General features: G+C 40.3%; 1 protein-coding gene across 1 annotated transcript in view; it reads right to left on the bottom strand.

Annotated features, from left to right (window-relative positions):
• The window catches only part of LOC134081944 (NACHT, LRR and PYD domains-containing protein 3-like), a 56558-nt gene that overhangs the window by 36905 nt on the left and 3628 nt on the right, over window positions 1-16025 (bottom strand). The window contains exons 4-5 of the mRNA XM_062537596.1: window positions 10532-10563; window positions 7768-9604 (exon numbers count right to left, since the gene is read on the bottom strand). Coding sequence (XP_062393580.1) covers window positions 7768-9604; window positions 10532-10563 — 1869 coding nt within the window. The remainder of the gene's footprint in view (window positions 1-7767; window positions 9605-10531; window positions 10564-16025) is intronic.

Below are 16025 nucleotides of genomic sequence, written 5' to 3'. Positions count from 1 at the left end.
TGAAGCTGCCAATGTGGCTGTGCCCGCGAAGTTTTGATGTCATGATCCCGAGCCCTAGTGTCAGGAAGTGTCTGTTGAGAGAGAGGGGGGAGGGAGGCAATCGTCCAATGACGCATACAGGTAGGCTATAATGTCTAGTGAACTGGTTAGACAAGTGTGGGGGAGGGGGAATGATCGCACAAGACAATTGCTCTTCATGAAATGGGTAGTCTCACAGACGTTTGTCGATGTTTCAACGTAGCCTACTACATCACCTGCGAAATCGGACGTGGCACATAGAATTATTAGGCTACTGGATTTAATATAGCATAGACTTTGTTCATCCTATATTAGCCTATATTAAAATGTAATGTGCTGCGGGGAAGCATTGGGGAAGTCAGTTTAAGTTGTCCTGTAACAATTTGCCTCTTATTATAAGAGTATGCAGCCACTACGCACATAATAGTCTAGGTTACGGGCGGATGCGAGCAACCCCATGCAAAAGAAGGCCTTAAGTTAACGGACTGAAGGCCCGTTTACATGTCAAACATGCATTAAATCTAAGAAACGAAAAACACAAATATCATGTATTGTGTCGTAAACAGTTAATGACTTCGTGGCCACTATGCGCAACTGCATCGCGCAGTGAGCTGAAGGATAGGAGGACCGACACTTATTAACACAAAGCTTTGTAAAGCACTAACAACCACCCCTCAAAGTTCATTGTCCATAAGTCCAAACAATAAGTAGCCTATAAAAATCCGACAATCCAAAACGATAACGAGATCTCCCAGAAACGAAAAACAAGTTTGTTGAGTAGTCCTTCCAACAATCTCAGCTTTTGCGTTTGTTAGATAAAAGGCATTCTGTCCTGCTGTATTCCAATGAGAAAAAATCATCCACAAGGTAGGCTAAGGGTCACGGTAATGCAGCATGCAGGAATCTATACGCACAAAACGAATGAATGGATTATATCGGCCAAAACGAATGAATGGGTTGGGAGAGTCGAGGGGTCAAATAGCGCACGTACTTGAATTTTAATCTGAAGAAGACCAAATCAAATCAAAAAAGAAGGATTTCAAGTGTGCGAACCTTTTTCCATTTTTTTTTATGATTTAGCCTACTCTTGTTCTGCACCTTGACCGGGGATGTGCACAAACTTTTTTACTACACTTGAATTTTAAACCAACTCTTCTCTAGCCTATATCCTATAGCCATACTTTAATAATCAGATGTTATGCTCATTTTTGTAGGCTACACCTCACCGGCAAGCACGCACGCAAATGCTGCTTTTGCACATCTACAATATTGGCCAGGCTATATAGAATAGGCTTTTAGGACTGTATTTTGCCTTCGTGCAACTTTAGTTGTGCTCAATCTAAATTATTGTCAGTAAGGATAGGTCATATTACCAAATGGCGAACCTCGAAAATTATTTAGGATATAGAGCCGTGTCCATTACGCATGCAGTTATTTTTTAGGCTATTGTTTTATTTGAGTGTTTTTGTCTACCATGGCAAACATAGTTGAAACGTTCGCTCTAAACTAAAGTATTTCCAATCGGCTTTCACAAAACCGATGAGGTCCAGATCTCAGTGGCCTCATAGCTGCCTACAGCCATGCATAGTAAGCCTAATGATAGCCTAATAGTTATGACATTAATAGCCTATTAATGACCTCATGTCGGAATGGCACGTTGTTTGAAAAAAAAAAAAGTTAAATAGGCCTAGGCCTACCGCCGAGTGGGGATATGTCGGAATGAACAGCGGATACCAGCTGGGTTGTAAAACATTACTGTATTCGTTGACTGTGTGGCAGTGCTTGCTTGCCCTTCGATCCATCCCAGTTGGTGGTTTTGCACCTGTCCCTGAGTTATAGTCTATATGAGTAAGCGCTTATGCTCTAACCGCATAATAAAAGAAGCACCTGCAGCAGTGCTTATGGCAAGGCTATTAACACCTGTCACTGAGCTATGGACAAGCAGTTATGCTCGAAAATTATCATAATAACAGACACACCTAATTGTATGGCTCTATGTTTAAACACATCAAATTAGCAAGCATTTCCGCAGCAACGTTTGCTTTCTTTTTCTGTCGGTCCGCGGTTGCTTGGTCAATTGCGCAGCAAATTATCAGATCACCGGACCTAATTTCACCCCATGTCTCGCGGACCAGCAGCAGTCTCCACGTTTCGCGGCCCATAGTTTGAGAAACGCTGCATTAAAGTGGCATTAGGTTGTAGGCTATATGTTTAGTGATTTCTTTGTGTGTTTTTCATAGTGTGTGTGCATTGAGTAGTTCCTTAAAATACGGAACAAAGAGCGTCCCGTAGCCTATCTGTTCAATACGGAAGAAGACTAACTATTACTTATATATTTCTTATAACGAAACGCGAAGAAAAAATACGAGGACTGACCATCTCGTTTCTCCGCGTTTCCCCCAATACCATGGCGACAAAGAGAAATAAATATGATTTGACATTTAAGCTGATTGCTGACAAATTTGCCACACAATTCGGGAGAAGCAGCGGACAGGAGCGCCACCACAAGCAAGCACTTCTAGCCCAAATTAACATGGCAACGTTGCCTATGACTAAAGTGTCTAAGTAGGCTAGTCCTACTAATATTACATTTGATTGGTAGCATGTTTGTATCGCGCCAGTTTACCCATCCCCTACATCAAAACAGCTTAGAATCAATCAAAGAATCAGCTGTGTCGGCGTTAGGCTGTAGGCGATTTTCTATAACCATTTTCATTCATTTCAACAATGGTTCATTGAAACGTCGTTTGAATAATTTCGCCAGTCATCACCTTCATTGTAATGATTAAATGAGATTAAGGAGTCGACTATTGACGGATATGCGGTCTTCATCATTTTGAAATGCGGGATGAAACTTTCTGCCACCTGGTGGTTGTTTGGCTACATTGCCTTAGGCTCGAAAAAAATCGGCTTGACGGCCTGCGGGATCTCTTCGGGAGTCCCGCGGGAGAAGGTGCATTCTCAACCCGTACCCACTGTATATCTTCTGTTAGCCTAGAGAGTCCTGAAAAGGAAGCTGAAACTGAAGTTCAAAATAGTGATACAGATAACTCAGTGACACATACAGAAACTGATGCAAGTCAAGAAAGTGAAAATGTTACACACACAGAAGCACATGACACTTCACGCAGATCTGAGAGAATACGCCGACCCCCTGGTCGTTTCAGCTACCCGGAGTTAGGTAGACCCTTAGTCTCCTTTGCAAAGAGTCTCTTAGAAAGCTTTAATCAAACTCTTGACACCCTTGCTGATCATGATGTTTCCCCTATTAGAGTTATTTAGACTGACAATAGGTCAAGCATGAGAGGACCCATGCAGAGTCAAGGGGGGAGGGTGTAACCCTCATGAAATTAGGGCTACTAATTTAAATGCAATGACAAGTAACTTCCTATAGAGGGCGCTCTATGTGTTGGAAGACTAGAGCGCCATACTAGAAGACATTCTTTTTTACCACCGATATAGTTCCTGCAACGTGCATCTGACCGAGCTCCTGGATTTGCGAATAAATAATGAATCTAATACTCACGAAAAGTCGGTTGTTTACATCTAGCTTTACACATAAGGTTAAAGTCTACCGTAAACTGAACTTTCAGTGAAGAAACATTGTGATTTCATCGAGTTTGCAGTGCATTGGAATCTCCGGTGAGTGAGACACGTTTGGCTAAGTTCTGACTAGCAACTTAGGAAAGATATAATTCAAAACCAATCGGAGTATGAATTAGACTATGCTCAATGTTTGTATGAAACCTTGGTATGCACTATCTTGGTTGATAGAATGTTTAATCTCTGACGAGAATTGAATTGTTTCCTGCCACTTTGATACAAGCCGTATCATTATATTCAGTGTTAGAATATAGCTAACGCCCTAACTAGCTGGCGCAGCATGTTAGCCTGGCCAGCCGAGTCATTGAAAGAGTTGTAAGCCATGCGGGATCCGTGGCGCTTCATTTGTTTACATTTTAGCCTCGCAGTTGATAGTAATAGCGAGTGCTAATAAGTTATAATGCAGATGCATTACGAATGCATATCTTTTGAGTTTCATATGTTTTGAATAAGTTAAATGGTAAAATGTAATTCATGATATTTGAAAAGGTTAAAAATGCATGTTATAGTAAAAAGACAAGTGTATAAAAGATAAGTACATTGGTTAATGATGTTAAAAACATTATAGTAGTTTCATTTATGCAATTCATTGAATTTGTACGGAAAGTACATGCTTATAAGTAATGTATTTGCTTATATTTTCATCAATATTGTTAATTGTGATGTAAGTCATTCATCTCATTGTAGTGTAAGTGCATCCTTAGCTATTGGTTACACAGTACAAGATGTTCTAAGAGAAATAGAAAGAAGTTAATGAGTCTCATGTTAAGAATAGAAGTAGAACACAATTCTTATTATTCTGCACTTTGTGTAGATTGGTTTTTTTGAACGACCAGATCAGAATTGGATCATAGATGGCGAGCCCAGCCCAGTGAGACTGAGGACGATCGTGGAAGCGGTGTGGCCAACCGTACGATTTGTCTCAGAGAACTCCAAGATTGTTCTTTCGTTCATCGACCAGATAAGCTTTTCCACACTGTAGTCAAAATACGCACACACACGTTCAAGGAACTGAACTTTTGGAATCAATATACACTCATTCATACAGGAACTGAACTTTTGGAATCAATATACACTCATTCATACAGGAACTGAACTTTTGGAATCAATACATTTCATGCAAGGACTGAACACATTCCAGTATCTTGAATTCTAAGTTTCCTTTATTTCTATTTTATTTGAAGAGCTCTTCTTTAACATTCAATTGTCTTCTTACACAATTTATTCTCTGTTTGCCATTCAATGTGGTACATTTGCATTGCTGTTGAGGCAATAAAACTGTCTATTGTTCAACTTATTCATTCATTGTTTTGGTTTATGCCTACCCCTCTCTCGAGCCTAGGTTGATGTTTAGTGCTGAATTTACTGGTCCAGGTCTATAAGCGCTACATGCGCAATAGGCTGTAGGCTATACCCGACGAAAACGACTCTTAACTAGATGTACCGCAAAGCGATACACAATATGACCGCCGCTCAGTCCTGCACATTCTCTCCGCAAATATCAATCACGCTTGTGTTTCCATCGCCTACTCCATCCCTACTGCAACTTTTATGTATGTAAATGAGTGTGTGCATGTGTGCGCTTGCTTTTGTGTATGAGTGCTTCTCTGTCTAGTGTGAGTGTGTGTCTGCTTGTGTGTGTGTTTAATGTGTCTCTGAGTATATGTTCACTGTGTTCTCTGCCGTCACTGTCACTTCAATATCAGATAACACACACACACACACACTCACATGCGCGCGTGTGCACACACACACACACACACACACACACAAACACACATACACAGGCACACACTCACACACACACACTCGCACACACACACACACACACACACACACACACACACACACACACACACACAAACACAGGCACACCCAGAGAGAGAGAGAGAGAAAGAGAGAACACACACAGAATACACACAGATAACACAGACACAGAGAGAGAGAGAGAGAGAGAAAGAAAGAGAACACACACAGAACATGCACATACACACATATACACACATGCAAACACACAGATGGGCACACAGAAACGCACCCACACACTATAGTACATCACACACACACTCACTTCTCAGCTCCGGTGGTCTCACAAAATGTACTCAAAGATGTGTGTGTGCATGTGTGTGTGTGTGTAGGTGTGTGTGTGTGTGTGTGTAAGGGTGTATGTGTGCATGCGTGTGGGCGTGTTTGTGCATGTGTTTGTATAATGTTTTATGTACATATGTGTATGTAGTGGTGCGTGTGTGTGTAGGTATGTGTGTGTGTGTGTGTGTGTATTTATGTGTGTGTGTGTGTGTGTGTGTGTGTGTGTGTGTGTGTGTGTGTGTGTGTGTGTTCCTGCATGTTTGTTGCACCCAGAGCAACCATTCTCTTTTAAAACATATTTGGAAACTAGTTGATTAAAGGTTTCTAATGGTGTCACTTATATGTTTCTAGGACAAAAACTAGCAGAGATTGAGATGTTTGGAACAGTTTTTGAAATCCCCAGGGGGGGATTTAGACTCCAGATAATACCACCATCTACTGGCCGATGGGTATACAGTCCTGAATGTACACATAAATCCATTTATTTTATAGCCCCCCATGGATGAAATTCCACAAAACTTGGCTTACTCCCAGAGGGTGTCAGGTTAATCATACACATGAAATTTGGTGCAGTTCATAACATCTCATCTGAAGATATGGGCAATTAAAGCAATATTACATTGCATTTTCAATTTTTACGATGGGGGGGCAAATCACAAATGACTGGTTATAAGCTAAGTTGATGCAAGCTCTAGAGAACAACATACCATAAACATTTTGTCATCCTCGGTGCCACGGTTCAGGTAGTTATGTAGGAAAAACTGTCATTTTTGGGCTTCGGGCGGGGGCAGCGGACGCTAGCGGCGGTCATAATAAGTAGACATGGGATGTAAGAAACTTGTGGATACCTAATATGCTATTTGTGCTGCACCCAGTGTGAATTTGCAGCTTAAACCTACATTTGTAGACCGACGAAATGAAGCCAACGCATATTATAGGCTTACCGGTAGAAGCGCGCATCCATGTGTTGTGTTTCGAGCAGCATGCATTTTAAGTCTGCTGTCACTGTCGGAAACTTTTGCCGTTATCTACTGTAGGCTGTGACCCCCAACGCTGCGTTGTTATGAACTAGGCTACAGGTCTGCAGCTGAGCGTTTTAAAATAGTCCTCATAGCCTACACGACAGTACTAGGTTAATAATTGGGTTTAGAGAATTGCTTGCCATTTCCTAAAATGTCTTATCATACCATGCCAACTCATACATAGTCTAATGCAAATAATAGTAACCTATAAGAACAACCTTTGCTTTTTTCTTTTATTCACAAAGCCTGGTATAATGATAGGCTACAGTCTAATCCACAGGCATTAAGTCAAGTAGGCCTATCGGTAACTTAATCCAAGTCGTCAGTCATTTTATTTATGTCTTCTAGAATGCGTAATCAACATGGACGCGCGAGGACGCTCGTGCTCAACACCAAACTTGTGCATGAGCTGAGACAGCTCGTGCATGAGATGTCTCGTGCATGAGCTGGTGCCGGATATGTTGCAACCTTGGAACGCCATTTTTTCAAAGATGTCGGCGGCCAAATGACATGCTAACTGGCTGAAGCTAACCCTCCAAATCCTGACCCCCTGATAAAAAGCCAGTTGGCAGGAAATAGGCTAGAGACAAATATCGCACATTTTTTTTACGCATATTCTGTTTGTCGATAACAAAACGTTGCAAAAACTGGATGGAAACTTGGTTACTGATGAAACATTTGCCTTGTGTGCAGTAGAATTTCGATGCATTACAATGCATCGTAGAATCAAATTGAATTGAATCTTTAGCTGGTGAATCATAATCAAATCAAATTGTGAGGGCAGTGCCAATGCACACCCCTAATATTTAATGCTTCTTTGCACTTCTGGTTGGATGCCAACTGCATTTCATTGGCTCTGTACTCTGCTAAATGACAATAAAGTTGAATGTAATCTAATCTAATCTAAAATGGTAAACAAATGTTTTGAATTGCAGTAGTTTATCAATTCTAAAGAAACAAGACATTCCACACAGTAATGACTTCAACATTATATTTAGTCACAATAATTAGCACAGTCTCTCCATCAGAAACTCACCGTGCCTTTCTGCAGCACCTCACAGCTGGGATCAGTCTTCTGCGTCCCTCATCTGATGTGTTGTATTTCTTCAGGTCAATCTCATCCAGCACCTCCTCAGACATCAAAAGCATGTGGGCCAGTGCTGAACAGTGGGCAGGAGATAACTTCTGTTTGATGTTCTTTGGTGACGACAAGTATGTCTGAATTTCTTTGTGCATGGAATGATCATTCATTTCAAATAAGCAGTGGAAAAGATTAATGCATCGTTCTGGAGAGAGATCTTCTCTGTTGAGCTTCTTCATATACTGACATGTTTCTTTAATACTATTTGATGTGCTGTATGTTTGGTTCAGAAGACCCTGTAAAAGTCTTTGATTGCTCTCCAGAGAAATGCCCATAAGGAAGCGAAGGAAAAGATCCAGGTGTCCATTGGTACTCTTCAAAGCTTCATCCACTGCACTCTTGAGCAGCACATGTAGATTATCCCGCGATTGTAAACCCAGCATTGTTTGAAGAGATGATAAAATTGAGGTTTTGGGATCAGCTCCCTGTCTGATGAGGGATTTCAGTGCCTCAAGGTTCTCAGTCACATAAGAGTGAAACACATATAGGGCTGCCACAAACTCCTGGACACTAAGATGCACAAAGCAGAAGACCTTCCTTTGGTGAAACACAGATTCTTCCTTGAAGATCTCAGTACACATGCCAGAATACACTGAGGCTTCACTGACATCAATGGCACACTCTTGCAGGTCTTCCTCATAAAACAGCAGATTCCCATTTTCCAAACTTTTGAAAGCCAGTTGTGCCAGCTTCAGCAGATTGTCTCTTTGAGATTCAAGTAGTTTATTTTGATCTGCTTCAGTTCCTCTATGGTATTTCTGATCCTTCCTTGTGGTCTGGATGAGCAGGAAGTGTATGAACATCTCAGTCAGTGTTTTGGGAATTTTTTTTATGTTTTTTTTTTTCAGCATCTGCTGAAGTACAGTAGCTGCAATCCAACAGAAAACTGGAATGTGGCACATAATGTGGAGACTCCTGGATGCCTGGATGTGTGAGATGATTCTGTTGGCCTGGCTCTCATCATTGATTCTCTTCCTGAAGTATTCTTCCTTCTGTGTGTCATTAAATCCTCGTACTTCTGTTATCTGGTCGATATACTGAGAAGGAATTTGACTGGCTGCTGCTGGTCGTGAGGTTATCCAGATGAATGCAGAGGGAAACAGAGTTCCCTCAATAAGGCTTGTGATCAGAATATCTACTGATGATTGTTTTACATTAGACGTCTTACTTTTCTGTTCCATATCCAGAGTCAACCGACTCTCATCCAAACCATCAAAGATGAACACAACCTGACAGTCTCTGTATCCTTCACCATCATTAAGCTCCTTCAGTTCAGGATGGAATTCAAGCAGGAGCCTGTGAAGACTGCATTTATCAATTTTGACTAAATTCAGCTCACGGAAGGAAAGGGGAAACATAAAATCTACATCATGATTGGCTACCCCGTCTGTCCAATCAAGAATGAATTTCTGCACTGAGACTGTTTTTCCAATGCCTGCAACACCTTTGGTCATCACAGTTCTGATGTGCTTCTTCTGTCCAGGTAAGGGCTTGAATATGTCGTTGTAGTTTATTGGTGTGTCTTCTGTGGATTGAGATCTGGATGCTGACTCTAGCTGCCAAACCTCATGTTCCTTATTCACCCCTTCACTCTCTCCTTCTGTGATGTAGAGCTCTGTGTAGATCTTATTGAGGAGTATCTCAGCTCCTGGTTTTATGATGCCTTCAGATATGTTCTCAAACCTCCTCTTCAGACTGGCTTTGTGATTCTCCATAACTCTCCTTAGGTCATCTGTTTAGCAATGATTAGTCAATAAATATAAATGAATAAATATGTAGACCTTATTGATTCATCAACATTTATTCTTTCACATCATGTATTTTCTATTTGTCCCAGACAATACTCTGAAATACTGAAATTATTCATACTCTTTGGACTCACTGAAAAATAGGCCTACTACCCACATACACAAATAGATAGACAAATAAACAATTTGCAATATGAGTCATTGTTTTGATTGGTCACATTAATTCACAGAGAAAGATGAAGATCAATTCAAGGGTCATTCCATATCAATTCAACCAGGGCCCTGGCACTTAGGTCTCAAACAATTCTGAAAAAAATAACTACCAGGTGTGCCCAATTACTTTCATGTAAGATCAAAACTTTCCAAGATACAGACAGTTTTAAGGGGGAAGGGGGCTATGACCATGCAGGATCACCCAGACCACACATGATGATTTTCTACATACTATTCTTATTATGTAACAGCGTGTTAAATTTGAGCCTCCTACATGGTTTAGTTATTGTGATCTTACATAAAAGTAATTGTACAGCGTGTCTCCTGGTTAACATAGGTACACCCGGTAATTTTTTTCAGATTTTTATGAGACCTGAGTGATTGGGCCCTGGTTGAATTAATGTGGAAGGACCCTACTTTGAAGTTAAGAATTAAAATGGTGAACTATGAACGTGAGCAGTTCACTTTGAACATGTGTGAACTGAACTGTGAACTAGTTCATGAAAAGTGTGAGACACACACACACACACACACACACACACACACACACACACAGACACAGCAAGCCAACTAATAATAATAATAATAATAATAAGTAGTGAAAATGGTAAACCTAAGAACAGTAGTGGGCTTGGTCAAGTAATTGTGGGCTTGGACAATCAAGCTCTGCTAGTCCGCAAATTAGCATGTGTACTCACCTGGTTCCCTCCTTCTGCAATCCTTCGACTCACTGCAGAGACATGGGATAACACAATTAAACCAGAAATGCAATTCTAAGCAATTACAAATGCATGAAAATGGCAAAAATGTATAGACAATGTAGATATGGTTACTAAGGTGTTGCTAGGGTAGACATGGTGGTTGCATAGTTTAACTAGAAAAGCACTCAGAGAGCGCAGACCTCCGCCTGTATTGTTCCTCCTTGGTTGTCAGAAATTTGAACCTAAACTATTCATATTGCCACCACATGGCCATGCCATGCCATTACACCGCCAAGCGAAAAATGTAGGCCTAATCATTTCTTCCTTAGCTGATAGTTGACACAGTTGATAGTTAGTGTGCTTGCTGCAAGCAAAGCACACTATTGTTATCCGTGCGTTTCATATTATTTATCTTAAGTCCAACTTTTGTCTCCCTATCTTGTCCTAGGGATTTAGAGCTAGAGACGCCGTTCCACCTCTCACGCGTGGGTCCTGATGCGAGGATGGTGGCTTGTATACAGCTTTTTGATACGCCTTGTCGTTCTCCCGTTATTCCAGTTTTTCCAGTCGATTTTTTCCCATAGGAATGAATGGAAAAGTGATTTTTGAGCGCTGATGCCCACACATTTTTCCACCTGTAGCCCAAACCGTAAGACATAAAGTCATGAAATTTGGTACACTGATAGAGGAGACTACCCTGATTGACACCACCAGATTTCATGCTTGCCACTCTCACGCCCTAGCGCCACCAACTGGTCAAAGTTGGAAAACGCGTTAATGCCCGTAACGTTTGATCCGTATGGCCGATTTTGATAAAACGTATACCGTTGGAATCCTCTGACTCGGCTGATTCCAACGCACTATGTGACGTAATTTTCCGCCATGATGGATTTTCCGCCATTTTGAATTTTGTCCAAAGTCAAAGTAAAGCGACTCTGGCCGCATAGTTCATCTGATCGTCATGAAACTTGGCACGCGTGATCTACAGACCAAGGCGGATCAACTGCCTTGATTTCGCCTTCAAACGTCCAACCATTCGCCTGTGACAACCAATTAAATTCAGCGAGCGAAGCAGCCAAACAGGAAGTGGGCCTATCTTGGAAATGCTGTGACGTATGAAAGCCATATTTGGTGGGATGACTTGAGATCCCATCCAAAGCACCCTCAATAAATTTGGTGTTATTTGGTCTTTCGATGGCTCTATAATTAGCAAAAACGTGTGTGTTGGCGAATGTATACTATTAAGCAGAATAGCTCATCTTAAATTGCTTAAGTAATGCCAAAAGGACATTCCAGAATGATTTAAGATACAATGTTGATATTTTAAAAAAAAAATCAAAGTATGCCAATTCTTGCAAAAGAAACTGGCACTATTCCCATTATGTAGTAGTTTTTGTAACACGGCTTAGCCTAGTTCTATTATGCCACAGCATCTTCTCATTGTCGTTGTCTGAATTCATTAATTGAGATAGTACGCAACTGCGCAACGCACATTGATTTGAATTGTCGGCATCGATGTCTCATCCCGAGACTGAGTAGATCTTAACGACGCCATGGCCTCGAGAGGCAAGTATGGACTTATTCGTTGTTAATCTCTAAGGATGTCCAGGTGCTATTTATAGTGGCAATCCCACGAGCTTTCACTGTGATGGTGTTTCGTTTTTGACAATTTGTAGTAGTTTCTCTTCGTAATGAATTACTATTTAGGAGATTGTAATGATTACAGGACATCGTTTCATATATTTGTGGTGTTTTGAGATTTTATTTATTGTTATAGCCTATAGGCCTAACAATATTGACTTCGAGCATTCTGGGTGAATCACTCCCGTCGTAAAGTCGCTTGTTTTCCTGTTAAGTTTCGTTTTCTGTTGTGATGATGAGCAGACGGCTCATGTTAGTTCATTAGAGACGTTAGATCTTGTAGTATTACCACAGTGTTGGTGAAGTTCATGACGTTAGCTTTACAGATATTAGAGTGAGACTGCCAATTACCTTAAGTTGAAGTTGTGTGCGTGTATGACAACACAAGTAAGTGAACGTAACCTTCGGTCATGTGTATTGGGAGTGGGATGTATCGTTCACGTTGATATGCAAGGACTTAGCATGTAGACCTGCCAACATGTACGCATTTTGCGTAGCGGGCACGCATTTTGACCTCCTAGTACGCTGGTAGGCTACGATTCCATGCTCTAAAAACTAGGCATTTCGTTTGATCTCGCATTTCGTCAGTGTGTGTCAGTGAAGTTGTTTCTACGCTACAGAGCCACAGCCATAGATATAATTCACAAGGTCTTAGTACAACTAAGCAGATCCCAAAGGGAAAATATGCGTCTATTCCGAAAATAAACAAACACGCTTTTATTTTGCAACTTGTGTTCGCGGTTCTCATCCCTCAGTCACGCCATTCTAAAGTGAAAGTGTGCGCAGGTGCGTCTGACATGTCAGAGGACAGGGGTGTCACAGCTGGTATAGTTAAACTTTGACAATTATATTCAAAACGAGTGAATTAGTATAGCAGTGTGGCAGCGTGTTTTCTTCTAATATTGCAAACGTTATCACTACAAGACCGCTAACTTATGTTGCCGTCTTGAGTTATGTAAAAATAGACGTAGCATAGGCTACAACGAGATTCTGTGATGAAGAATTCATTCATTTTGAACAATTTATGGTGTAAACGGTGGAGCGAATTCATTCAACTTTAACAGAGAACTTCATCAGTATAAAGGCTATGTAAATAAAAGATGAATTGCTCCTTAACTGGCATGTGTCATTCTACAAAAGCAATGATGATTGGCATGCTGAAATCTTTCAAAGAAACGTTCTATTCATCTGGAATATTCCTTCCTACAGGGCACAGTTTAACATGCAATGTGAATGAATACTGTTTTCACAACATTGTTAGTTAAGCAAAATAATCTGCAAGTAGCTTAGGCTGCAGGTTAAACATTTCAGATCAACTTTACAAATGCAAGCTTAATGTAGGCTAGTTTATAGGTTCTGATTTGTTCCAATAGCCTATCTTGTCATACTTACTTCAGTAGGATATGCTCATAGGTTTCCATAAGGCCTATGACCTCTTCAAAAGCCTGATAATTCAGGCTCAGATATTGTCTTTGTTTTAAGGCCTGAACCATGTTCAAATAAAAAAAAAGACTTTTGTAGATTGCACACACCCACATTATATTTTATGTGAAGAGTAGCCTTTATTAGTAATTTGTATGATATTCTTTAATTGATATGCACCCCTCCATGCACCCCTCCACCCACCCACCCCCACAGACACAGACACAGACACAGACACAGACACAGACACAGACACACACACACACACACACACACACATACATACTGTATACACATACAGTGCCACCAAAGTAGGCTACCAGGCTACCTTGGTTGTAGCCCATACACTTTGTGCTGTATAAGTGGCGAACGGATAACAAGTTGGTATGGAACTTCATTCAAAGTGGTATAGAAAAGGTCTTAAATAGAGTCTTGAATGTAAGTTGGAGGATCCGACCGGGGGTCCGAAATTTGGTCGTCATCGTTGGGGGGGGGGGGGGGGGGGGTTAGTAGGCTACTCATAAAATTCTTTCAAGGTTGGCAGGTCTGAGCATGCTAAGCGGAGCATTATCATTAAGGGTTTGAATGAAGGAAGCCTGTTTATGTTACTTGTGTGAGAAGTTGTGCTCATAGAATGAGAGATAGCGATACAGTTTATTAAGTGACCATATTAATGACAGTTTATTTGGTTCTTTACAGACAACTATACATTCTAAGTTTATTCATGCTGTTGTATGGTGGAAAAAACTCAATAAAGAAACTAAGGAGAAACTACTGCTTCACAACCGGTGTTCTAACCAAAGATTCTAGCGCTCTATGATCTTTGGTTCTAACTGACGCCACCCAAGCAACACAATTCATCAATCCATACAGTCCTTTAGCCCCATAGACAGTAAAAGATAGCCCTCATTAACAATCTCCGACTGGAGGAAGTTTGTACCTGTGCGAGTTAACGCTATTACACAGTACCGTTTACGCCGCTAGATGGCGTAATTGACCACATAATAACTGTAGTCACGAACAAAAAGGTTTCTTTTCTTTCTTGAAGGGGCGTTGCCGTTGCTGTATGTGTGTCCTGGCTTACAATTCAGTTTAATGAGCTTAGTATTCAATGCATTTCTGTATGCTGCTGTATACAGTATATCTATATAAATAGCCATCTACCTATATTTCTCTGTATATGTATGGAAATCCTGAATGTCTCTGCTGGAACAATACAAAGTTAAACCCCATCTCTTCTCCGTCCTATATTCTAACCGATATACCATCCAGTATAGTGCCACTACCCTACCCGAATCAGTGCAAACCTATAACCTCCCAATAATAATAGTAATAATAATTAGGTAAAAATAATAGTTTCTGTTTTAGGGAGAAATCTCAGAATTCCCCCCCATCTAAGGAAAGTGGGAGCTATGTTTTTAGACTAAGTAGGCAAGCTTATGTGTGGAGACTTAAACTGTGAAGTTTGGCCCACTTATTGTATAGCAGTTAACAATTCTAGGTTCAATTAATTACATCCAAAACAAAGTGTTATAGAAAGTATTACTGTGTGTTTCATTTAACTATTGTTCATGGTAAACATTTAATTAATTTAGGCTATGGGTGGTATAGGTGAATTATTACCACACAGTTACTATTTAGAACTACGTAATCCTTAATTGAGATTTCATTGAAAGTGATAGGTTGAACTTTTAAAAAGGGGTTTAAAAACTGTGTTTATACTTTCATTTTATTATGTCATACTGAACTGAATTCTAAGAGTTAAAAACAAAGGATACAATAAATGTTTTGTGATGGTTGCATTGCATAGTATTTCATTTAGGATAAGCTATATCAAAGCAGGTAGAAGTAACTGTAGCACTTGACATTTCTGAGGATTTACATATTTCCACCAGGGCAGTGGTAAAGACATTCTTCAGTGGAGGCACCACCCTAGTTAATCACGCTATCAACATCGTCTTACCTTTTCTTCTGTTATTACTATTCTTTAACTTTATGGTAGACAGTGAGTCCAGCAAATTGAGAACCTAAGATCCTGTTTATGTTTATGAATGTGACTCCAGTATATGTTGAGACATAAGGGTGGAAAAATAGGTTACATTTATATAATGCAATTGCAAATGATTAAGTTAACAATGTCATTGAATATGTTGTACAAACAAGAAGAGCGAAATGGTAAACTTTTAAGAAATCATCATCCACATCATAGTTTGACGCTGTGTGGGGTTATGGACTTGACAGTTTTGCATGGAATTGCCCATACAGTATATACATATATATATATATATATATATATATATATATTACGATTTGACACATTGCAGTTTTTTAATGCTGGGATTATTTCTAAATCAAAGAATTGTGGGTAGATGTGGGTGAACTGTGCAACATGCAGTTTGTGGACAAGAGGTAGACGTAACAGACAGAT

This window comes from Sardina pilchardus, chromosome 1 (assembly GCF_963854185.1).
Source record: "Sardina pilchardus chromosome 1, fSarPil1.1, whole genome shotgun sequence".
In the NCBI taxonomy this organism is placed as follows: Eukaryota; Metazoa; Chordata; class Actinopteri; order Clupeiformes; family Clupeidae; genus Sardina; species Sardina pilchardus.
This window is presented reverse-complemented; position numbering and strand designations above follow the sequence as displayed.